The sequence below is a fragment of the Cyprinus carpio genome, chromosome B1, assembly GCF_018340385.1.
Source record: "Cyprinus carpio isolate SPL01 chromosome B1, ASM1834038v1, whole genome shotgun sequence".
NCBI lineage: Eukaryota > Metazoa > Chordata > Actinopteri > Cypriniformes > Cyprinidae > Cyprinus > Cyprinus carpio.
In genome coordinates this window covers 31,592,829-31,619,659 of record NC_056597.1, presented here as the reverse complement: position 1 = coordinate 31,619,659, position 26,831 = coordinate 31,592,829, and the positions used below count along the sequence as shown (strand labels likewise).

Below are 26,831 nucleotides of genomic sequence, written 5' to 3'. Positions count from 1 at the left end.
GGGATGATCAGACTGCAGACAACCAGAAGGATTCTCCTCAAACAATGAATGATGTTCTGAAGAGAGTAAAAGAACAACACAAAACCAGTATGAAGAACAAGTATGAGAGATTATTTGAGGGAACCAAACTCCAGGAGAATGAAACCCTCCTGAACAGCATCTACACACAGCTCTACATCATAGAAGGAGAGAGAGAAGGAGTGAATGAAGAACAGGAGGTTTTACAGATGGAGAAAACAGCCAGAACACAACACTCACAAGACACCGCAATTGACTGCAATGACATCTTTAAAGCCTCACCTGAACCAGGACATGAGGAGAAAGACCATATCAAGACTGTTCTTACTAAAGGCATCACTGGAATCGGAAAAACCGTCTCTGTGCAGAAGTTCATTCTGGACTGGGCCGAGGGAAAAGCCAATCAGGATGTAGATTTCATGTTTGTGCTTCCATTTCGAGAGTTGAACTTGATCCGAGATCATCAGTACAGTCTTCACAGACTTCTGCTGGACTTTCATCCTGAACTTCAAGATCTGGACTCACAGATTTATGAGGAGTGTAAAGTTGTGTTCATCTTTGATGGTCTGGATGAAAGCAGAATCACACTGATGTTTTCAGACGCTCAGAAAGTTTGTGATGTGACTGAGTCTTCATCAGTGTCTGTGTTGATGTCAAAGCTCATGAAAGGAGAGCTGCTCCCCTCTGCTCTCATCTGGATCACCTCCAGACCAGCAGCAGCCAATCAGATCCCCTCCAAATACATCCACCGTCTGACAGAAATTCAGGGATTCACTGAGCCTCAGAAGGAGGAATATTTCAGGAAGAGAATCAGTGACCATCATCAAGCCAGAAGAATCATCTCACACATCAGAAGAGCAAGAAGCCTCCACATCATGTGCCACATCCCCGTCTTCTGCTGGATCTCATCCACTGTGGTTCAGAAGCTCCTGGCAGAAAATCTGAGTGCAGAAATCCCTCAAACTCTGACTGAAATGTACATCCACTTCCTGCTGATTCAGATCAACATGAGGAAGCAGAAGTATGAAGAGAGAGATCCAGAGAAACTCCTGCAGTCTAACAAAGAAATGATTGTGAAACTTGCTGAAGTGGCTTTCAAACAGCTGATGAAGGGCAATGTGATGTTCTATGAGGAGGACCTGATTGAGAGCGGCATAGATGTCACTGACGCCTCAGTGTATTCTGGGATTTGCACTGAGATCTTTAAGGAGGAATCTGTGATTCATCAGAGGAAAGTCTACAGCTTTATTCATCTGAGCGCTCAGGAGTTTCTCGCTGCTTTCTATGTTTTTTACTACCATGTAAATTAAACTATGGAGGGACTGAAGAATTTAGCTTCAGTAAAATATTTGCTTAAAGGTGTAGTAGATGAAGCTCTTGAGAGTGTGAATGGTCATCTGGATCTGTTCCTGCGGTACCTGCTGGGTGTCTCACTGGAGTCCAATCAGAGACTCAGGATCTTACAGGATCTATTGACACACACGGAGAACAGCTCAGAAAGCATCAGGAGAACCACACAGTACATTAAAGAGAAGATCAAAGATGGACAAGGACTTTCCACTGAAAAATCCATCAATCTGTTCCTCTGTCTGCTGGAAGTTAAAGGTCAGACTCTGTCCAGAGAGATTCAGGAGTTTGTGAAATCAGACAAACACTCAGAGAAGAAACTCTCTCCTGCTCACTGCTCAGCAATCTCCTACATGCTTCAGATGTTAGAGGAGGTGCTGGATGAGCTGGACCTCATGAAATACAACACATCAGACGAGGGCAGAAGAAGACTGATACCAGCTGTGATCAACTGCAGAAAAGCTCTGTGAGTGTTATTTTCAAACTTTCATAATAAAAATTACAATGTATTGAAAAGGTTTAAATAACATAATCTTATGTTCTATATTTTGTCTTATAGTCTTGCTGGCTGTAATCTCACTGTTCAGGATTGTGAAATTGTGGCATTAGCTCTAGGATCCTCAGACTCTGTCCTGAGAGAGCTGGATCTGAGTAACAATGACCTGCAGGATTCAGCAGTGAAGCTGCTCTCTGATGCACTGATGAGTCCAAACTGTCAGTTGGAGATACTGAGGTAATTTGTTATAATAGACTCTGTCCTGAGAGAGCTGGGTCTACTTTATTAGAGATTAAAGAAATATTAATGCCTTTTAAATTCAAATCAGTTCTTTAATTGTTTTTTTTTTATGATTTGTTTTAGAATTTTTATTTCTTTTTAATTTAAATTTTATTTTAAATTTGTTTTATTTGTATTTTAATTATTTGTATAAGAATACGAATAGATTAAATGAAACAGGACAAATTTACAAAATCTAAGAAAGTACAAATTACATGCTAACTCTGCACAAAATATCAAATTAAATATCAATCAAATTAAATATCAAATTAAATATCAATTTTAATATCAAATTAAAATTGATATCGGGATATGACTAACTGTGATTGCCTCATTATGCAGGCTGTTATTGAATTAAAAAATTAGGTTTACCTGTTTTTGTTGAGAAACAAGCATGCTTCCTAAATATCTGCAGACATACTGTGGTATTTAGTTCAGTCTTTAGTACTGTCAAAAATTACAATTACAAACATCACCTTTAATATTTCATTTATCCATTAAAGAGTATGCAATGTTATTTTACATTTGATTATTCAATTTCTTTACCTGAACACGATTGTAAGACCTACCTGAAAAACTTAAACCACTGTTTATTTAATTGTGTCTGTTGTATTTATTTGTGCTATTGCTTGTAATTTGTTTATTCCGTCTATTTTTTTATTTTATTCATATACTTATTGTGGCAGGGCTAGTGACATTTTTGGCAACACAAATAAACTAATTCAAGCACAGATAAACCTATGCTATATTTCAATGCATTAATGATGAAAGGTGGCTTGTGATCCTATTTATTAAAATATATGGTTAAGATTATGGAGTCTTTTTAGTCCATTCATTGTTGGTGTCATTGCAACATTCCTATATGAACCTGGATCAAAACTGGAGCTGGTTAAATCTCAGTTTACCTCAGGATGGGCATCCTGAGATAGAAATGGAAAGCACAATTAGCATAGCTGCTGTTCGAATTATTTTAGAGATAATCATGTACATTTGTTTTGTTAGCATAGCTGCTGTTCAAATTATACTAAGTTATGAGTGTTATGTGTTATGTGAAATGTTATTTGTTATGTGTGTGTTTGGATCTGGGGATGTGTGTATATTTTTAATGTGAGTGTGTGTGTGAAAAAATATTGTTATCAGGAAATAATCCCATCTCAGTGTTGCTTCAGTAAAAGTAGGCTAGTGTTAACATCAAATTACTTCCCAAACATTTTCCAAATACGATAGATAGGCTTAATAGTTTAAATTTTAAGTATTTGTGACCTTCTCTACAGTCACAGTAGTCCTTGTAGATTAGAGATGTCTTAACATATGAATGCAGGTAGTTTTCTGGCATTTTCAGTTTTTCATCTTTTATTTAATCTCCTCCTTTATAGATGATCTATCTGTGTGTCTGTAGGTTGTCTGGCTGTATGGTGACAGAGGAAGGCTGTGGTTATTTGTCTTCAGCTCTGAGTTCAAACCCCTCACACCTGAGAGAGCTGGATCTGAGCTACAATCACCCAGGACCATCAGGAGTCCAGCTGCTCAAACACAAACTGCAGGATCCAGACTACAAACTGCAGATACTCAAGTATGTTCATCTGTTATAATTCATTTATGTGTAAACTATAGGCATTATGGTTTCTACTACTTTTATAAACCTATTTTTTTTCATTATTTGTTGTATTTTTACTATTATATTTTATTGAGTTTATTTTGTAACTAACACTGAATATTTATTTTAAAAAATAACACTGATCGAAGGCAATAGCCTTGTGGGCAGCACTCCAATATCAGGAAACAGATACAATTAAATAAACAGTGGTTTAAGTTTTTCAGGTAGGTCAAACCTACAGCACTCCAATATCAGGAGACCCGAGCACTCCAATATCAGTCATCACCTGTCAGTTCTCTATACTTATCACAATAAATGCAAAATGAAAAAAAAACCAACAATAAAAAAATAAATTAAATAATAATAAATGTCAGTTCTCTTCACGTATCACAATAAATGCAAAATAAAAGAAAAAATAAATACAAATATAATAATAATAATAATAAAAAAATATATATTGAACAACATTATTTTTTTTAGTGTACAAAAGCTCAGGATCATGGAGAAATACTTCATTAACTCGAACTAACACAATAAATGGATGGGATCAGACAAAATGGGACAAACACAGGTCGATGTATGCACATAATAAAAAAGTAATTAAGCAAGACACAGATGAACATAATGAGTAAATAGGGAAACCAACAAAAGGTGAATATAATGCATAAATAGAAAAAGAACCGGAAGTATAGCGCATTTGAAAAAAACAAAAACTAAAAAAAAAAAGAATTATAAAATGGTATTAAGTTTTTTTTTTTAGTTTTTAGACTTAGGAGTTAGTCGATTAGTTTGTTGTTTTGTTGTGAAATTTAGATTTCTGTCTTTGAACATCTGTTTTTGTGGTAGCTCTATAGCAACGCTGTTGAAGAGTAATTAGCTCGTGAAGTGAATTTACTTATAGAGTTAATGAAAGTTATCATCAGTATTGTAGTGTTCGAAGCGCATGTTATAACAAATGTCAGTAGACTGGGAAGAGTTTAAAATGTGCAGTTCATTCATAATTTTGTACAAACTTACCTTCACGCTGTGGAAATACAAACAGAAGTCAGAAGACAATTAGCGTGGTGCTGAAAAGGGGCGGAGCTACATAAGGTCCATAATGCTTAAATACATACATTTAAGATTTTTTCCTCAATCCATAGTACTGCTGTGGCAGTGACTAACTATTTCATTTAAAATTAGTTATCATACCATTGAACATTTCTTGTTGTTTTTTTCTCTGTTTAGACTGTTTTTTGTATGTTTTGACTGGATCATGGAGGGGATGCGAGGGTGTAAGTAGTAATGCGAAAGTGTAAGTCCTCACACACACACACACACACACACACACACACCTCTGCATATTTAATGATGTCTTAGATGTTCTGATGTCTCTTCTTGTGTTCAGATGCCTGTGACCTTACACTGGATCCAAACACAGCACACACTCAACTCATCCTAACTGAAGATAACAAAAAAACAACATGTGTGAAAGATCATCAGCCGTATCCTGATAATCCAGAGAGATTTGAGCGCTTTGAGCAGGTTCTGTGTCAACCGAGTTTGACTGAACGCCATTACTGGGAGGTTAAATTGAGAGGATGGGGTCATGTAGCAGTGGCATATAAAGGAATCAACAGAAAAGAAGGGAGTGACTGTCGGTTTGGACTCAACGACAAGTCCTGGAATCTTTATTGCTGTGATAAGATTTACTCTGCCTGGCACAATAATGAGAGGACAAACATTCCTCTCCCTTCATCACCCACTGATAGAATAGGTGTCTATCTAGACTGGCCAATAAGTGCTGTCTTTTTTGATGGTTTTTTATATAGACTGGCTATCAGGCTTACACACATTCAACACCACATTCACTGAACCCCTCTATGCTGGGATTGCGGTTTATTATGGTTATTCAATGTCTCTGAGTCAGATTTAAGAACCTTCTGTGAGGAACCACAGAGACACATATGGAAGCCCCAAAACACTTGCTGTTTAGATATAAATAAGCAAATACTTAAGATTCTATAATTTGATCATTAATGCAGTGATTAATATGTTTCTGGAATGTTATATGTCAAATAATGCAGTGTAGCTTTCATTTCTTAAACAACCAAGTCAGAAAACATATCCCCTGGTCATTTTCCAAGTTGATAATGCTATTTGATTCAACGGAAATGTTTATCAGGCTCAAATTGTGAAAAAGTGGTTCAGGGGTTCAGTGGCTCAGTGGTTTCAGTGGGTTCTTAACCCATTGAAAGGCTTGTAATGTGTTGGAGTACAGAATGGTTTGACTCTCCCATTGTGAAAAGTCTTGGCTAGATATTGACGCTTGATGGAAATAAATTTGTGACGTTGCTTAAGGTTGTCAGTGCCACAACAAATGCACACCATAGTCAAAACTCAACATCCAACTAAATATTAGCAATTGTGAGATTTACAATGTAAATATATATATATGTATATCAGATGCATCACTGATATAATATATTCCAGAATGTGTTCTGTTGTAAACGAACTAATTTACTCATTCTGGTTGTAACACTTTTTTTTCTTTTATTTTATTAAAGCCTTAATATCTTTAACGGTGTAAGTGTACAATATATATATATATATATTTTTTTTAATCTGAGTATTTCACACTCATTTATTTATTCTCTTTTGTTGCTGCCTTTACATTTTAGTAGCAGGCTACTTTCTCGAAAATGATGAATATTACCCAGAATGCACTGTTTTAAAGAAAAACAGCAAGTTACTGTCAAAATTTGGCCATTTTTTTACAGCGATTTTTAACAGTGTATGAATGAATAACTTAAGACAACATGAATGTTAACGCTGGAGGTAGAGGTCATAACACTGTTTTGGCACACAAAAGCATTTGTATGAACTCTTTATCAGACTGGATCAGAAAAAAAAAAAAAAAGAAAAAGGGGGAAAAAAAGGATCTGATGAACATTTAGTGCCCCCTTTTGGACAGAGACAGATCAGACAAGCACATGGAGTTTAATAAGAGATTACAAGAACTGATCTATTTATGAACAAAATGAACATTTGAAATTACACTTCGCAATTGCTAGAACCTTTACATTGTTTGTTTTAATATGTATTTCTTTATAATACGATTATTTACATACTTTAATCTCAGGATAGCCACTCATGAACTGACAGAATCAGTGATGTCCATTACATCTACAGCTGAAGTTGGAATTGGACAATTTTACAGGACAAAATATTTTGCATGATGAATTAAAAATTCTACTAAAGATCTTAAGGAGACACTACAGCCTAATTTGTTTTACAGAAGTATGAACTCAGCAAAAATACATGGGAGCAAATACTGAGACAGACACTGTTGGACCACAGACCATAAAGAGAGGAACAAAATCAGCACATGTTGAAGCTACAAGGTTAGAAAGAGGAAGACAAAAACTAGTGCACAATGACATTTATAGCGCATGCCATTTGTTCTTTTTAATGACACGCCTTATGTCTGATTTTTGTTGAAACAGGAAGAGCAGAACAACAGACTGGAACTGACAGTAAAACACAGAAGTATCTTATACACAGTTACAGATGAGGACAATCTTATTATCAAAACATTTCAAGGTAAGTTTCGAGATTTTTTTTCTTTTTTCGGGTTAGTTATATGGATATGCTTTTTAGATATAGTTTTATCATATGTTTGTTTTACTGGTTTAAAAGTGAAATTAATGTCTCCATTAAATATCTTGATAACCTGTATTCTCACATTAAGGTAATATGAAGATGAAGACGATGTTTAGAATGCGATATCATACTCAAAGTTTCACTGTCATTTTTCATACAATATTAAAGCAGTCCATAACTTTTTGGTTAAAAATGATCTGAAATCAACATTTGAGCAAGTGCATAACCAGCCAGTGTTCAAAACTATCGCCTACTTTAGCCTGATTCACAACGGATATTTTATAATAATGTTTTCTAATTTGAGTGGTACAGCTAGGTTTTCACAGGAAATTCGAGCATGGGGCTGCGTCATTACATCATGTCTTTAAACAGTTTATTAGGAACAATCAAAGCTGACTTTCAAACTGAATTTTTTGCATCATTACTCCAGTCACACAATCCTTCAGAAATCATTTTAACAATCTTATTTTCTACAGAATTTTTATTATTATTATTATCATTATTATTATTATTGTTGTTGTTGTTATTATTATTATTATATTTATTATTATTATTATTATTATTATTATTATGCTGTTGTTATTATTATTATTATTGGGGGGATAAATTGAAAGAACAGCATTGTTTGTTACATTTGTTACAGTTACATTTATTGGTACATTTATATTATTTACACCAAGCTTTTGAATGGTATAGTAGTGTATATTGTTATTGAAACTTCATAATATTTCACTTGATTATACATTTAGTCAGGTATTATAGTTTGGAAAAAGTCTTTGGAAAAAGTCTAACTAGTAAAATGTTTACACGTTATGTGAAAACTAGTACAAGTATATGAATAAATAAAAAGAGACTTACTTATGTTTATGATCTCTGCTGAATAAAGTGCTTCATTCTTTTTTTCTGAGGAAATCCAAATCTCAAATCCTCAACCGCATCACATCTTTTTTGGGGTGAATTATGTCTTATTCCTCTAATCGCGAAGCAAACAGTAAAATAAAAAAAACTTGAAGAACAATCTCGCTGCGTTGTCTTCTGTTGTGTAGGCGTATTCAAGCCGCGCGCTTTAGTGAAACATTAGAATCTGAATAGCACGTTCAGCGCGGGGGCGTGGTCGCATTAGAAGATAATGAAGGGAGACGTGAAAAATGGACATCGCGTTGTTTTCATATGGATTACTTTATCACAGAATATTTGTTTTCAGCAGCACTTGTTTAGTTTTAAAAGTAGACATGTCAGGCTTTTCTATAGATATCTCTCTCATGTCTCTGTGTTGAGTATTCACTGAGTTACAGTTCATTTTAATGCCGCGTTTGTAAATGAAGATCAGCGAAGACAAAGGCTGCAGACAGCACACCTTGTGTTTGTTATCTTTATTTTATAAGTGCACAAAGTTTTGTTGTTATTATGTCTATAGAAAAAAAGTAGACCCTTTACAGATTCAATTGATGTGTTGCTCTTATCTGTACGATCAAAACAAAAAAAAAAGTGTAATTTAAGTTCTTTTCGGGGTTATCAGGAGAAAATGCCTCATAGCGCATATACGCGTTAATCGACTTCAGAGGGTTAAACAAAAAAGAAATTGTCCCGGCTACTAGACTATCACATGTGAGGATCCTGCAGGTGGCCGATCGTTTATAGCCTTTTCTCACAGCAGCTGGAATAATCAAATAAATAATTTTGATGGGGGATTGTAATCCAGAAAGCATTATGTGTTTATGAAACACATGTAAATGAAATTAAATTATATTCCAATTTTAAATGTGCTTCTGATTACAGATACAGACAACCAGTTCGAAGGGAGCATAATTTGTTTTTTAGGTTAAAAGAATTTCTTAATATGAAATTTGAGTGGTATGACAACTAGAGATTAGACTATACAGAAATTGTAATCTACTCACTTATACACACTATATTCACATAGTCACAAAATGCTGATGTTGTTAACATAAACAATTTGAGAATGAAGTATAACAATAATAATAATTAGCATTGTTTGATGTGATATGAGCTCATTTAGATTGAATCACCAAAGGTAGCGCAATTTATTGTAATGCTTTTTTCCTCAAAAAAAAAAAAAAAAAATCTATGATTCTGAAGTACAATGAAAATCCACACTGGTGGCCTGCCACACATACTTCTCAAAACATTAGATTCATCTGTGCTGGAGCCGAGCCACTGCACAACCCACGCAAGGAAGATAATTCTGCACACAGCTGCAATTGCAGGTTTTCAAACAGAGATGGTGACAAAGAGGCAAAATTTACGGACTGCAGCTTTAAAGAAAGAGCTATTTAAAAGGCTATTTATGGACATGTATTTCTGAGGCCTGAATTTTTAGGATCCGTATTAATGAACATTTTCAATTGTTGACCTGATCCAGGTTCAGTACAGATGTTGAGTTTATGAACAAAGATCTGTACTCTACCACCTGACACAGTTTCTACAGGAACCAGTCCAGACCATCAGAAGACTTTCAGTACAGAAAGAGATCCAGAACAAGTCATGAGAGGATCCAGTTCTGCTCACTTGCAGGAGGAGACTAGAGATCTGCAGAAACCAGTAGATGATAAACTACAAAGAGTCAAAGACCAGTACAAAAACAGAATGAAGAAACAGTATGTGAGATTATTTGAGGGACTGAAACTCCAGGAGAATGAAATCCTCCTGAACAGCATCTACACACAGCTCTACATCATAGAGGGAGAGAGAGAAGGAGTGAATGAAGAACATGAGGTTTTACAGATGGAGAAAAACAGCCAGAACACAACACTCACAAGACACTGCAATCTACTGCAATGACATCTTTAAAGCCTCAGCTGAAGGAGGATGTGAGGAGAAAGAGCAGATCAAGACTGTTCTTACTAAGGCATCGCTGGAATCGGAAAAACCGTCTCTGTGCAGAAGTTCATTCTGGACTGGGCCGAGGGAAAAGCCAATCAGGATGTAGATTTCATGTTTGTGCTTCCATTTCGAGAGCTGAACATGATACAAGATCATCAATACAGTCTTCACATACTTCTGCTGGACTTTCATCCTGAACTTCAAGATCTGGACTCACAGATTTATGAGGAGTGTAAAGTTGTGTTCATCTTTGATGGTCTGGATGAAAGCAGAATCACACTGACGTTTTCAGATGATCAGAAAGTTTGTGATGTTACTGAGACTTCATCAGTGGCTGTGTTGATGTCAAAGCTCATGAAAGGAGAGCTGCTTCCCTCTGCTCTCATCTGGATCACCTCCAGACCAGCAGCAGCCAATCAGATCCCCTCCAAATACATCCACCGTCTGACAGAAATTCAGGGATTCAGTGAGCCTCAGAAGGAGGAATATTTCAGGAAGAGAATCAGTGATCAGCATCAAGCCAGCAGAATCATCTCACACATCAGAAGAGCAAGAAGCCTCCACATCATGTGCCACATCCCTGTCTTCTGCTGGATCTCATCCTCTGTGCTTCAGAAGCTCCTGGAAGAAGATCTGAGTGCAGAAATCCCTCAAACTCTGACTGAAATGTACATCCACTTCCTGCTGATTCAGATCAACATGAGGAAGCAGAAGTATGAAGAGAGAGATCCAGAGAAACTCCTGCAGTCTAACAAAGAAATGATTGTGAAACTTGCTGAAGTGGCTTTCAAACAGCTGATGAAGGGCAATGTGATGTTCTATGAGGAGGACCTGATTGAGAGCTGCATAGACGTCACTGATGCCTCAGTGTATTCTGGGATTTGCACTGAGATCTTTAAGGAGGAATCTGTGATTCATAAGAGGAAAGTATACAGCTTCATTCATCTGAGTGTTCAAGAGTTTCTCGCTGCTTTCTATGTGTTTTACTATCACATAAGCATCAGTACAGAAGCATGTTTAGATTCACTGCATAATCTGCAAAAAAGAGGGGTAGAAAAAGCTCTTGAGAGTGAGAATGGACAGCTGGATCTGTTCCTGCGGTTCCTGCTGGGCGTCTCACTGGAGTCCAATCAGAGACTCTTACAGGATCTACTGACACACACAGAGAACAGCTCAGAGAGCATCAGAAGAACCACACAATACATTAAAGAGAAAATCAAAGATGGACATGGACTCTCCACTGAAAGATCCATCAATCTGTTCCTCTGTCTGCTGGAAGTGAAAGATCAGACTCTGTCCAGAGAGATTCAGGAATTTGTGAAATCAGACAAACACTCAGAGAAGAAACTCTCCCCTGCTCACTGCTCAACAATCGCCTACATGCTTCAGATGTCAGAGGAGCCGCTGGATGAACTGGACCTCAAGAAATACAACACATCAGATGAGGGGAGAAGAAGACTAATACCAGCTGTACTCAACTGCAGAAAAGCCCTGTGAGTATTACAATGAAAAAATTGAATGTTCATGCAAAGTAACAATTCTCTCTGAAAGCTACGTCTGCATTATCATGTATATTTGCACTATGTCTGTACTTTCTTCTGCACTGGAAGCTTCTTTCGCCAAGACAAATTCCTTGTGTGTTTAAACATACTTGGCAATAAAGTTATTTCTGACTTCTGATTTATAATTTATGAAGTTCACAGTAATTTGACTTATATACATTTTGAAATTTGAATATAAAATTATAAAAATCAGATAAGACTCAAGTCATGTTTATATATATATTTTTTTCACTGAAAATTGTTTTTCTCCTTTTCAGTCTTGCTGGCTGTAATATCACTGCTCAGGACTGTGAAGTTGTTTCATCAGCTCTACAATTCTCAAACTGTGTCCTGAGAGAGCTGGATCTGAGTAACAATGACCTGCAGGATTCAGGAGTGAAGATGCTCTCTGATGGACTGAAGAGTCCAAACTGTCAGCTAGAGATACTGAGGTTTGTGAACACAGTGGTGTATTCACACCCAAATGTGGAAATCTTTTTTCACTAGGGCAAATAATTTTCCATTCTAGCTATTTCTCATGTGATTCACGTTTAAACATAATGTTTTTCAACATGTGATGCAGGCTATTTAATACATAGTAATAAAAAATGTTCATTACTCACCAAATAAATAAAAAGCAGTTTCTTTAATAAAATTGTCTGGGGTTAAGAGTATAAGCTGGGTTCTTTGAGAAGGGGAACAAGACAATCCATCTGATGCAATGCTTTGGGAAATGCCATCAGTATAACCAGTGTCTGAAATGTGTCAGAACACTGCAATTCCATTGGCAGATGACAGTCCATGACATCACTAATGGTGTGCCTGATAGTATAATCGGGCACCTGCAGTTTATGTCAACGACTTCTTTGATTGAGAGAGATGTTGCATCTCTACAGACATGCCAAAAAGCTTGGATGACGAGGCTGTTACATTAAGGAAAAGTCCTTCTCTTTTGTAAGGATCCACCCACCAATCCAGCAGTCTGGTTGAAGGTTTAATGTGCATTCTGTCTTTTACCTGCGCTTCTAAATTTACCAGGATTTAGTTTCAATTTTAGTCTAGCTCCATGTTCAATCTGACTCCAATTTCAAGTGATCATTAAAAGGATCTGTAAGGTACATGAATTGGTCCAATGAAGGTATCCAATTGTGGCTGAAGGTTTCTTGCATGTTCAGTCTTTTCAGTGCGCAAAGTTATTCAATTTTATGTTCAATTCTAATCTGACACCATTTTATTATCTAATCTGTCTCCATTTTATTATGACCTTACATTTGTTTGAAGGGCAAATTGGTTGTTTGTCTGTCTCTCATTATTATTATTATTGTTATTCTGACATTTGATTATTCTAGTTAACTCTTTACCTTATATCTTTTATCTATAATGTCATGTGATGTGCTATGTTTAATTTGAGTTTTGGTTTGTTATGTACTAACCCTAGACACAGATTTGCGGTAACATATGCCTTCACTTAATCTACTTGAGAAAATAATTTCAAAGTCAAAATAAAATCAAATGTAACAATTTATTATCAGTCAGTTAAATATGTATTATGCCAATTACATAGCCAATTCAAATATATCAAATCAATACAAGATATTAACTCTCTGAGGTCTAGGGGGTTTTGGGGGCCTGGAGAAGTTTTGATATCCCCTGACTTTTGTGCTTTTTTCAGTTGCTTATAAATAGATACATGGCTAAAGTCTAACACTGTAATCAGTGCAAACTGGGCTACAATAATATGTAAATAGCATGTATGTACATGATTGTGTTTTTGAGAAAACAACGTTTATGCATGGTTCGTAAAAAACTACAATTTTGAAGTCACTGAAATTAGGTCATAAAACACCTAGAGAACATTTGTTCACAAGACTGTCAAACCTGGAGCTTGTAGCCTAGAATTTTTGGTTTAAAATGATGTGAAAATCATCTTGTTTACTCACTCACAGAAAACAATAGATTGATTTAAATTTTCTAAGAAATTTTTTTCTAAGTAGGCGTCAACTATCATGAATATTTGTGTGATTCACACCTGAGAAGACAAAGGCCCGCATAATGAGCTTCATAATGAGCCTTTCAGTCAGGTGTGTGACTGAGAGGGAAGAGTTACAAGAAAGACTGTGAGGACAAAATAAATGTATATATTTTAAGGTTTGTAGTTTATTTACAATATATTTAATTATCCCACAAAATAACTTGAGATTCACTTGTGAGTGCAGTTAAACAGTTTATTAGGAACAATCAAAGCTGACTTTCAAAGCTGAATTTTTAGCATCATTACTCCAGTCACACGATCCTTCAGAGATCATTCTAATATTCTGATTTGCTACTCAAAACAACATTTATTATTATTATTAATATTATTAATTTTGAAAAGAGATGATTTTTTTTATTAATTGAAAGAACAGCATAGTTTTCTAACATGATTATTGTATTTATCCATCACTTGTGTACTAAATAAGTTTATATATATATATATATATATATATATATATGTATGTATGTATATCAGTATATATATACATACTGACTCCCAGCTTCTGAATGGTATAGTGTATATTGTTACACTTGGAGTAAGACTGGAGTAATGATGCTGAAAATTTAGTTTTGATCACAGGAATAAATTAAATTTTTTAAATATATTCAAATAGAAAGCAGTTATTTTAAATAGTAAAAATATTTCACAATATTACTGCTTTAGCAAGTGCAACTTTCTGTATTTTGGATCAAATAAATGCAGGCTCATGTGACATGTTGAAAGATATAAATGAATGTCACATACCTGGTATTTCCAAAATGTATATAGTTTATATGCTCTGAAGGACATACTTTTTTGAAGAGACTTTGAAGAGATGGGAGTGTGTGCCTCGTTTGGTCTTAGCTGTGCTCCAGGTTCCTGAGTGGGCTGCTTATTTGCATTGGCTAGCTTTGCAACAGGTTATTATTTATCTGAAATAAAAAAGTAAGCATCCTGTTTACGCAAATAAACTGCATTATTAACATTATTGTGATGGTTACTGATACTATTAGTAATTTATAGGAAAAAAAAGAACACAATTACCCAACAGCACATTTATTGTTGGTTTTTATTTATTTTTTTGTTATTTTTTTTTTTTTTTACCTCAGACGCTTGCAAACACCAATGACGGGGTATAAACACGTTAAAAATATTTACACCAGAGCAGATATTAATGAACAGAAGCTTAGTTACATTCTTGAAAACACAAGCATGCTTTGTATGAAGGCCTATACAATATATATAGTTACAAACATATATGGCTATATTCGTGAAAAGAGAACAGCCTATTGCAGTAAAGTTTGTCTAATCATTCTTACTGACATTAAGCTAGCAACATTATAACTCATATTACTTTTATATCATATTGCTGTCTATGTTATAGAACATAAAAAAATGGTGGTGAAACATTGAGATGATGTAAATGAAACTTCATAATGTTTCACCTGATTATACATTTAGTCAGGAATTATAGTTTGCAAAAGTCTAACTAGTAAAATGTGTATGAAAACTAATACAAGTAGATTAATAATAAAAAAGACTTTCTCATGTTTATCTCTGCTGAGTCAAGCCGCTTCGTTCTTCTTTCTGAGGTAATCCAAATCTTATTCCTCTCAGCGGTCTTATTGAGGTGAATTATGTCTTATTCCTCTCAGCGCGAAGCGAACAGTAACATTTAAAAAACGTGAAGTACAGTCTCGCTGCTTTGTTTGCTCTGATGAGGGCGGTTACCCGCCGCGAGCTTCAAGAGGATGATTATAATCTCAATAGTGCGTTCGGCGCGGGGGGGTTTTATTGTTTTATATATTGTGGAGGGAGGTGTGAGAGGGGGATATCGTTTTTTTCATATGGATTACTTCATCACAGAATATTTGTTATTGGTAGCACTTTCTTATTTTTAAAGTAGACATGTCAAGCTTTCTATAGATATATCTCTCATGTCTCTGTGTTGAGTATTCACTGAGTTACAGTTCATTTTAATGACGCATTTCTAAATGAAGATCACCGCAGACCAAGGCTGCAGACAGCGCACCTGGTTTGTTTTCTTTATTTTATAATTGCACAAAGTTTTGTTGTTATTATGTGTGGATTCAAATAAAAGTAGACCCTTTACAGATTCGATTGATGTATTGCTCTTAACTGTACAATCAAAACTGAAAGTGTAATTTAAGTTCTTTTTGTGGTTATCAGGAGAAAATGCCTAAACACGCGAATACACGTGCAATTCGACTCCAGAGGGTTAAATTCTCAAAGATGAATCTAAGAGTAAGATGCATACCTGGCTTTTAGAAAACTACATAGTATGAAGTGTGTGGACACACTTCATGCTATGTGCTCATTTTGGCTACAGAAGGCCCTGACCCTTTTGCTGCAATCCTTTAAATACAAAACCAAGATAAAACATCCCCTAAACAGAGGCATGTACAAACAATTGGAATTTGCAAGTAGTAAGCAAAATATCTCTTAACTCTTAGGATCTGTATTATCTTTTAGTCTACTTTTGTAAGATTGAGACCATTGTACCAGTTGGACTGAGACATTTAAAATGATACCAGATATGACTATCATACTGAGTAGAAGGAAGCATGGGTGAAGGGATTTAAAATGAAACAAATGGACAGAAGAGAAGGAAGCCTCCTGCACCTCCACTCTGTGGGGTGTCTCGAAGATGCCCGTGTATGTTTGCATTGTCTGTTTTTTATGAGGTGATAGTATTTTATTAGTTTCTTTCATCCTTACAGATACTCCACCCCAAAATTAAAATTTGGTCATTAATCACTTACCTCCATGCCGTTCCAAACCCGTAAAAGCTTCATTCATCTTTGGAACACAATTTAAGATATTTTGGATGAAAACAGGGAGGCTTGTGACTGTCCAATAGACTTCCAAGTAAATTACGCTGTCAAGATCCAGTAAAGTATGAAAAGCATTGTCAGAATAGAATCTGCCATCTGCCATCAGTGGTTCAACCATAATGTTATGAAAATACTTTTTGTACGCGAATAAAACAAAAATAACAACTTCATTCAACAATTTGTCTCCTCTGTGTCACTCCACATCAGCGTAATGCCATTTTGGTGAATCTGAGCTGTACGCAGGCAGCGTACGCTCTTCTGTGTCAGCCACGCCACAGGATGCGCTGTCTTCTTTCAAATCAAAGTGAAAATATATGTAGAAAACGGATCCTTGTGGCGCGGCTATCAGAAGAGGGAGAGGCAGAGAGGGCAGGTTGAGAAGGGGGTCATAAATGAGTGAGGAGAGAGGAGTTGTTCGCTCTCTTTGGAGATCTCTTCTGTTTGCTTGGTAGCCTGGAGAGATTTCAATAATCTTGATTTCAGTAACTGCCTCAGGGGGCAGTCCAAACTGTTAAGTACGGTAGGTAGACAACCAAAATGGGTAATACCGCCACGCGTACCGCCGCCGCGGCGTTAACTGCAATTCAGTCGCGTGTTAAAATCATTCGTGAAACTACCGCCAGGTGGTGCAAAGGGATGGATTGTGAACTGAATGTAATTGTAAAATGATAGGAAGACGTAAAACAACAATAACGTTATAATATACATTATAACATCCTTAAAAGCCATTAAAAAATAGGATAGTCTTAGGCTACAGTCTACTCATCAAAAATTTAAAGAAAGACCTTATATATACGGATTAAAAGCTAAATGTTTTCATTTCGGTTCATTCTTGGTTAAAAAAATAATAATAATCTTCGGGTTCCTTTTGCAGAGCGAAATGAGAACGGTGCAGCATTTACAAATAATTCTTATTAACTCTGTTATTATTCTTGATTTTTCAAACTGCTAACACTTTGCATTTTTGAATTATGACTTTGATCGCGCTGGTGCCTGACGCGCACATATATTCACTGGAAACTGGTTCACCGAGCCATGCGGCACGAGCAACGGTCCACTTTGGCATATTTTTACTCATTATGATTTTTTTTTCGTCAATACTGAAACACGTGTGAAATCCAAAGCCTATTTTACCTCATGAATAAGAGTTTAGCTTCAAATGGGCAACATGTTTGAATTTATCCCGAATGAGAGAGATAAGCCCAACCTTTTTGTATCGCTTTAAATTATTTTTAATTATTATTTTTGTTTTGTTTATAAGCCTATATTATTATATACTGCAATTATATTTATCCATTAAAATTATATATTTGTAATTCTTGTTCTGTTCTGATAAATTTGTTAAATTTAAAGGATTTGTTGTAAAGTGAAGGTAACTAAAAAAATCCTGTTGGTACATTAGCCTATAGCATATTAGGCCTGCCGTTATTATTTCTGAATGTAATAAAATGCAACTCTCACAAATTTAATTTATTTTTTAGCGTGTTTAAAACAATGCAGCAAACGAAAATAGGCGATTAATCGGTTAAAATGTGTTATTGTGGGTTAACAAATTTACATTATATACTTAGGAACAGAGTATGGGCCTAATCTAGGCTATGTTATTAACTATTTACAAGTTTTGTGTAGCTATAATTTTATCCAGCTTTATTTTTCCATTGCATCCAAAAATGACTTGTGCATGCGCATTCACTCCGCGCGCTCAAGCTGCCTCCCGCGATGCTTAACTGTGGACGATTTCAAAATGTTTGATATAAAGGTTGCTGTCACATATTAAATACAGGAATTGTTCATTAAAAAAAAAGTCAAAATATATTGTTAGTTTTATGCTAACATGCAATCAAGGTCTTCAGATACTATATGCAAGTTCATTTAGACTATTTAACATGCACTATGACATTTTACCGTTTCAACTTATAAACTCCTTGAGATTTTAAAGTCAGTTTAATAGTATTGAAATTCAAGTTGAATATGGTATTTTTTAAAAAAGGTTTTAATTGCTTAAATTATTTCTATGAATTAATAATATGTTATCATGACTAGTTTTACATCATATCATTTTTTACGAGCTTTATTCGTTTTCCATTTCGGAAACCAAGCACACACTTTTTTTTTTCTTTTTTAAATCCATTAATCGCTCACATAGCTCTAACAAGATTTTATTTTATTTTATTTATTTATTTATTTTTTATTTTTTTGAGGAACGTGCCACTGTCAGGGGAGTCACATCATCATTAGAGTTGCACAATTAACTTCAGAAATGGAAAAATAAGGGCTAATAGAGGTTCTTTTCTTTAATTATTTATTTATAATGTTTATTCTTGAAGAAAATAAGTATTTACTCTTTAAGAAAATAAGGGACGATCCAAATATTTTGTAATGTACAATAATATAGGCCTATGTCTGTCCATTGGATTTTAAAGCATGACAACTGAAGGTCTATGAAACATTTCTATGATGCATTTTTTTTAAACAATGGCACTTAAAGTTTTCAACTAAAATATTATTTCAACCATTTAGCCTGTGAATAAATAAAATGCATACTTTTAAATGAAAGAACACTGAGAGTGTAGGTTGCTTCTGGTGTTTGGATTTGTACTTCAATATAATGAGCTCCAAGTTTAAGAATAGCCTACAGTGTTTGTTTTTTTAATCTCTATTCAACAACATTAGCTCAATGAAATACGTCTTCCTTCAGGTAGACTAAATGTTTTCTCACCTTGCTAAATGTTTGGCTCATGATCAGTAAGTTGTGTTCGCCTCAAACTGATTTTATAAAATCCAAACGTGGACGGTGAAGCTGGGTCAGGTAGAGCTCGCGCTCGCTGTGAAGTGGGAGCAGCTGACGGAGGACTCCGCTTGGTCTTAAAGCCTGCCTCAAACGTCTACGTTCACAAACGTCTACGATTTTCTCAAAAATAATGATTCATTATCAATTGATAATTTGTTATTATTATGGTCTAGTGATAATAATAATATGGGCTGCGAGAAAATAATGAATAAAAAGAGTAGGGCTGATGTGAGTGCAGGCATGTTTCAATCCAGTAACATGAGAACACACCGTTCAAACAGACCGAGTTCAGTTCAGCTGGAGGGGGCTGGGGTTTGGAGTAGTTAGGTATAGCTTGTGGGGGTCGAGATAAAGGTGTGAATCTCTTGGTCTTTCATATGCACAGTGTCTTATGAGGGTTTCAAACTTGCAGAACAGGTTTTTAGGACATAGGGCCTATTGGTTTTAAAACAACTTTAAAGAAAGGTTTGATCACAAAAAACTCCAATTTACGATTTAAATCGTTTTTTTGCCTCCCTACTTAAAATCAATATTAAAACAAGTTTTAATATAATTCTTTATCATTTACCAGTCAAATTTATAACTGAAACACGATGATTGAAAAAAGCAGTAATGTTATAACCTTAATGCTGGAAAGACCTTTATTTTATTTATTAATTTTTTTTTTAAATACTAGCCCATCATGCACCATCCACTCTGCCTTAAGAGCTGTTCAGATTAAAACTGGCAGCTCCAGTGAGTCAGTGTCATGGACTGGACATATAAATATATTTTATAGTCTATATTTTCATCTCGTTATGCCGCTGGTTTAGGTTATGTATTTATTTTTATTTCTTATATCAATTATTTTAAATATAGCAGACACTGTCTAACCGTGTCTACACCGGACGGTCTTGTTCATTTCGTGGGTGAAACATCTCTCACTCGGCAGCAGCGTGTGTGAGAGTGGAGCAGCAACAATTTCCCTCCGCACTCCGAGCATTTAATAATCACTCCGTCCCGCGATCACTGATACCAGAAACACCGCTCTGCACTCGCTCCGTGGATAAAGCTGAAATGTTATGTTCATAACCTAGCCTATAAAAAATAAAATAAAATGAAATAAATAAATAAATAAAATAACAGGAGAGTTTCAAATGGGATTAGGCTATTGTGTGCAAACTTTTTGTCCTACCAAACGCCAAACTAATAACATTGTCAGCATTAAAAGGTATAATTGCTGCTTTCAGCTGTGCAAATATTGTTTGTGATGAAAATAACAGTACATTTTCGTCAGTTATTTTATCTTCAGATCTATGCATTTCTTACAGATTTCAAAATCAGTTACAGATGAAGCAGCACTGTAAAATTACATTTGTTTGAATGCATTATTGCGACAGCGATTACGTGTGAATGCGCTGTATCTGTTTAAATCATGCTTTAACCCGAAAATAATCAGTAAAAGGAAGACAAACTCCTTGAGAACTAGCCTGTAATGCTCGACTATTACCGTCATTATAATCTTCTGATCGGAGAGATTATGTGTATCAAGCTATAGCTAAATATGTTTTTATCATGTGAATTCTTGCTAAATATGCAGTTATATTACGGGCTGTTGGCATGAATTGTACTCGTGATGGAGCGGTGCTGGAGCGAGTGAAAACCACGACGCTCCGACTTTTAAAAAGATCCTCTCCTCGCTCCAGTCAGAATAACACCGCTCCGCTCATACTCTGCTCGGCAGCGTATCTCAGACGCGCGGGGAGGGTTGAGCCCAATCACAACTACGAGTCCTGAGTGGAGCGTCGGCCGTTTTATTTTGTTGCGTCCATACAATATTTTTTAGAGTGTGAAATATAAATTTTCACAGATTGTAGCCTATTCATGAACAATATATTCATGAACATAGAGTCCACACATCAATAAAGTATCAGTTTATGAACATGTTTTATAGGCTTTTTTTACAGACATGACAAAAAACAAGTTTTTTTATATATTTTGTAGACTTTATGTGATTTAAAATGCACAAACCAGAAGCACAATATCTGCAGAGAAGGGCTAGCCATTCTCAAAACATAAAATACCAATTTTATTTCAATTTTCGTTTTTGTGTTTCAGAGGAATAATCAGTGTTAAGGCATCTCTCTGTTACAGACCGTTCTGAAAGAAGAATTTATGCAAACGCGTATAAAATGCTTTAAAATCTTTAACAGATATGTCTAGAGGGTATTTAATAGATCTGCCTCCCACGTAAGATTTTTCTAGTTACTAGTCGTTCATTTGTCATTATTCAACTAATCGCAGGTTTATATAAAATGTACATCTATAATCCATAATGAGCCTTAATATATTCTGCGCTCAAGCACATGCATTAAGTTTGCCACAAAGCACAGGCAGAAGTAGCCTAATAATTGTGAAAAAGGAGACATTTTAATTATTTATTAATAAACAAATGATTTCTTGTCGGCTGCAAGATGAAATTCACAGTGCTGACTCTCTCCACATGGATGTGCATTTAGAGAGAAATGCACCTTTCACAGATTACACAATGCTTTCGTTTTGAATTGATTCGTTTAAAAGACATTTCAAGCTTTCTGTAGATATATTTCTCATGTATGCGAGTTACCACAATTTTCAGTTATTTCATTATCAGGAAAAAAATAACGTGACTGAGAGGGCTCCTCCCTGTCATGCACGCATAATAATTTTCGCACAAACACTTGAATATGAATAATAATTCACATTTTGCATATGTATTACAAAGCAAATTTTTTTTTTTTTACATGCAATTATCCAAAATAAAACCAAACAAGATTTGTAATGAAGATAAAATATGTAGACAAATAAGAATAAATGCTGCATGTGCACCCAGCATCATGCGCCGAGCAAATCTTGCACTTATATTTTAAGGAATATTATACAAACCTGCATTTAAATATGGCCACAATGTATTTTTTTTATTTTATTTTTTTTACTTAAATTACATGAAAGCAAGTAAAGAAGACTGAAGTTGTCAATTAATGAAGCTCTTTTTTTTTTTACATCGTGTGCACTTTGTTGATAAGTGAGGACGTTTTATTAATCAGTCCATTCTTTAGAGTTTCAATGATTTAGTTAAATTGTGCAGGTTTAATTTATTCGTTTCTTGTTTTAATTAGGCCTAAATAATGGGAGCGAAATTATTCAGTGCCCCACGTTTTACTAATATAAAGAAAATAATTTATAAAACACGCAAGCCTAGCTCACTATGCTACCACTTTTAATGCTCCGATGCAAAGTAAACCACAATTTATTTTGAATAATATAACACATAATTTGTATTATATAAATAATACTGCACACTATTTAAATGTGTCAAATCTAAAATATGGTGTAGAGAAAATATAAGCACAGGCTCATAAGCTTGACATTTATCCTGCTTGAATTCATTCTAAGAAACGCACATATCTTCATAAGGACTAAACTTTCATCTGTGAATATTAAATTCGTTTTTTTTCATTTTCCCCGACTGCAGTCAAATATAACACATCAGTGAGGCAAAGCTGACGTCTATTTGCAAAAATGTGCTTTGATGCGTTTGTTTGAAAACTTGTGATTAAAGTGCCAGTTAGTGGTCAAAAGCTGCAAATGGTCTTTTTTGACGACGGCGGGGGAGGTGGTAGAAACGATTTTTTGTGTGGACATATTGTGTATATGGGTGTTGTGTGTTTTTATATATAATTGTGTGTAAGGCACCCTGGCCTGATCTGTTGCCACATATGCCCTGTTGTTCAAACGTGAAGTGGTTTGAAACAGTTTAGATGGCAGGGTCAAAACCTTCAAAGAATCACCCAGAGAGAGATAGCCTGCAAGCATCTCTTCAATGGGAGGCATCCTTACCTATCCCCACACATGCAAACCCTCTACATTTACATAATTAGAAGAGATGAATGCAGGTTGAAGGTCTCCTGCATGATCTCTGTACCTCAGTGTGGAGATCTGGAAGAAACGGAAGGCTCACAGTAGCCGGATGTTTGGCTTGACTGAAAACACTTGTCAGTTCTGCCACAAGTGACTTTTTGCCTCTCACGCCTACAAGCTAGATCTAATTTTATTCATCCTTATTTTGCATGTGACTGCAACATTCTATGGAGAGACTGACATATAAAAGCTTCCTAAATGTTAATGTGTAATTCTAATGCAACATAATATATATCTCTCTGTAGGTTGTCTGGCTGTATGGTGACAGAGGAAGGCTGTGGTTATTTGTCTTCAGCTCTGAGTTCAAACCCCTCACACCTGAGAGAGCTGGATCTGAGCTACAATCACCCAGGACCATCAGAAGTCCAGCTGCTCAAACACAAACTGGAGGATCCAAACTATCAACTGCAGATACTCAAGTATGTTTATGGTACATTTGTGTGCATGCTTATAATTATTATTATTATTTTTTTCAATACTTACCTCCTAACATGAAAACTGCAATGTTCTCTTGTATAGCATAGAAGCGTTTTCAATCATTTTTGACCCACAGAGTTTAGAGGTTAAGATTATGACTAATCTTCAGGGCCAAGATCTTATAATATGTTTTGATAAACTGCTTATTCACATTTCATACACTACCAGTCAAAAGTTTTTGAACAGTAAGAATTTTTTTATGTTTTTTAAATAACTGCCTTCTGCTTACCACGCCTGTATTTATTTGATCCAAAATACAGCAAAAGCAGTAATACTGTGAAATATTTGTACTATTTAAAATAACTGCTTTCTATTTGAATATATTCTAAAATGTAATTAATTTCTATGATCAAAGCTGAACTTTCAGCATTTTTACTCCAGTCTTCAGTGTCACATGATCCTTCAGAAATAATTCTAATAGGCTAATTTGCTGCTCAAGAAACATTATTATTCATTATTATTATTATTATTATTATTATTATTATTTTTTTTTTTTTTTTAATATTTGTTTGAGTTGGTTGATTTTTTTTATTAATGTTTGTTTGATGGAAAGATCCAAAGATCAGAATTTATCTGAAATAAAAAGCTTTTGTAACATTATACACTATACCATTTAAAAGCTTGGAGTCAATATATATATTTTTTTTTGGCAAAATATATTATAGATATTTATACTTTTATTTTGCAAGGATGCTTTAAATTGATCAAAAGTGATACAGACATTTATAATGTTACAAAAGATTTATATTTCAGATAAATGCTGTTCTTCAGAACTTTCTATTCATCAAAGAAAACGTAATAATAATAATAATAATAATAATAATAATAATAATAATAATAATAATAATAATAATAATAATATCTTAGCAGCAAATCAGCATATTAGAATATTTTCTGAAGGGTCATGTGACACTGAAGACTGGAATAATGATGCTGAAAATTCAGGTTTGAAATCACAGGAATAAATTACATTTTATTATATATTCAAATAGAAATTGAATATAGTCATTTTAAATAGTAAAATATTTCACAATTTTACTGTTTTTACTGTACTTTGGATCAAATAAATGCAGGCTTGGTGAGCAGAAGAGACAAAACATTAAAAATCTTATTGTTCAAAAACTTTTGTCTGGTAGTGTAAGTTGTACAAAATAATAATAATAATAATAATAATAATAATAATAATAATAAATCTTTTGTAGCTACAGTATTAAGAAGTTGGATGTTGTAGATATTGATAAATAAGTCATTAGATCATTTTGAAATGTGATTGCCAGTGATTTTGAGTTAATGTTAGTGAGGCTCTGTTTCTCTGACTGTATGGTGTGTATATTTTTGTCTAGTTTGAATCATGGAGAATGTTTCAGGATCAGACCAGGACTGCAAAAATGTAGGTCTTCACACAACACTCATATGTGTAAAGCATCGCTTAAAAACTGTCCACGATACAGTTCTCATCTCTCCTCTTGTGTTCAGATGCCTGTGATCTCACACTGGATCCAAACACAGCAAACACTAAACTCATCCTGTCTGAGGACAACAGAAAGGCGACGCTTGTGGAAAATCATCAGCCATATCCTGGTCATGCAGAGAGATTTGAGCACTATGAGCAGGTTCTGTGTGTTGAGAGTCTGACTGGACGATGTTACTGGGAGGCTGAATGGAGTGGCTGGGTTGACATAGCAGTGACCTATAAAGGAATCAGCAGGAAAGGAAGAAGTGATGGCTGTGATTATGGACTCAATGATAAGTCCTGGAGTTTGAGCTGCATTAAGGGCAGATACACTGTCTGGTATGATAAAATCAGCATTGATATTCCTGTACCTTTACCTCAATCTAACAGAGTTGGTGTCTATCTGGACGTGTTGGCTGGCTCTCTGTCTTTCTACAGCGTCTCTGACACACACACACTCACACACTTACACACATTCAACACCACATTCACTGAACCCCTCTATGCTGGGATTGGGGTTTTTTATAATAACTGCTCAGTATGTCTGTGTCTGATTTAGCAATCTACAGGAGAGAACAACAAAGAATATTTATCACACACCAAGTTATATATAAGTCTCTGTCTCTCCTTACCTTAGAGTTTCAAGTTTTACAAAAACACATCCATGACATAAATAAATGTTTTTACTGATCCAGTAAAGGAGCAATAAGTTATTTCATTTGTGTTTAGAAGCTTGAGGCAGTGTTCCACTGTTTATTTGAATCAATTTAATTACTTTAATTGATTTCTTGAATATATATACAGGTGCATCTCAATAAATTAGAATGTCATGGAAAAGTTCATTTATTTCAATAATTCAACTCAAATTGTGAAACTTGTGTATTAAATAAATTCAATGCACACAGACTGAAGTAGTTTAAGTCTTTGGTTCTTTTAATTGTGATGATTTTGGCTCACATTTAACAAAAACCCACCAATTCACTCTCTCAACAAATTAGAATACTTCATAAGACAATATATATATATATTTAGTGAATTGCTGGCCTTCTGGAAAGTATGTTCATTTACTGTACATATATTTAATACTTGGTAGGGGCTCCTTTTGCTTTAATTACTGCCTCAATTCGGCGTGGCATGGAGGTGATCAGTTTGTGGCACTGCTGAGGTGGTCTGGAAGCCCAGGTTTCTTTGACAGTGGCCTTCAGCTCATCTGCATTTTTTGGTCTCTTGTTTCTCATTTTCCTCTTGACAATACCTCATAGATTCTCTCTGGGGTTCAGGTCTGGTGAGTTTGCTGGCCAGTCAAGCACAACAACACCATGGTCATTTAACCAACTTTTGGTAGTGTGGGCAGGTGCCAAATCCTGCTGGAAAATGAAATCAGCATCTTCAAAAAGCTGGTCAGCAGAAGGAAGCATGAAGAAGCTCCAAAAACTTGGGCTATGAGCTTCTCCACCCTTCCTCCAGACTCTAGGACCTTGTTTTCCAAATTAAATACAAGACTTGCTCTCATCTGAAAAGAGGACTTTGGAGCACTG

General features: G+C 35.1%; 1 protein-coding gene across 1 annotated transcript; it reads left to right on the top strand.

Moving 5' to 3' along the window:
• Positions 1-26,120, top strand: LOC109087016. The gene is given in 13 exon segments (XM_042716028.1): positions 1-1,831; positions 1,925-2,098; positions 3,540-3,713; positions 5,125-5,126; positions 5,212-5,303; positions 7,223-7,319; positions 9,820-10,130; positions 10,132-10,243; positions 10,246-11,716; positions 12,043-12,269; positions 23,596-23,782; positions 25,184-25,230; positions 25,317-26,120. Coding segments are annotated over 13 exon segments (5,217 nt in total). The 5' UTR covers positions 1-44; the 3' UTR covers positions 25,853-26,120.
• Positions 26,121-26,831: the final 711 nt, after the last annotated feature.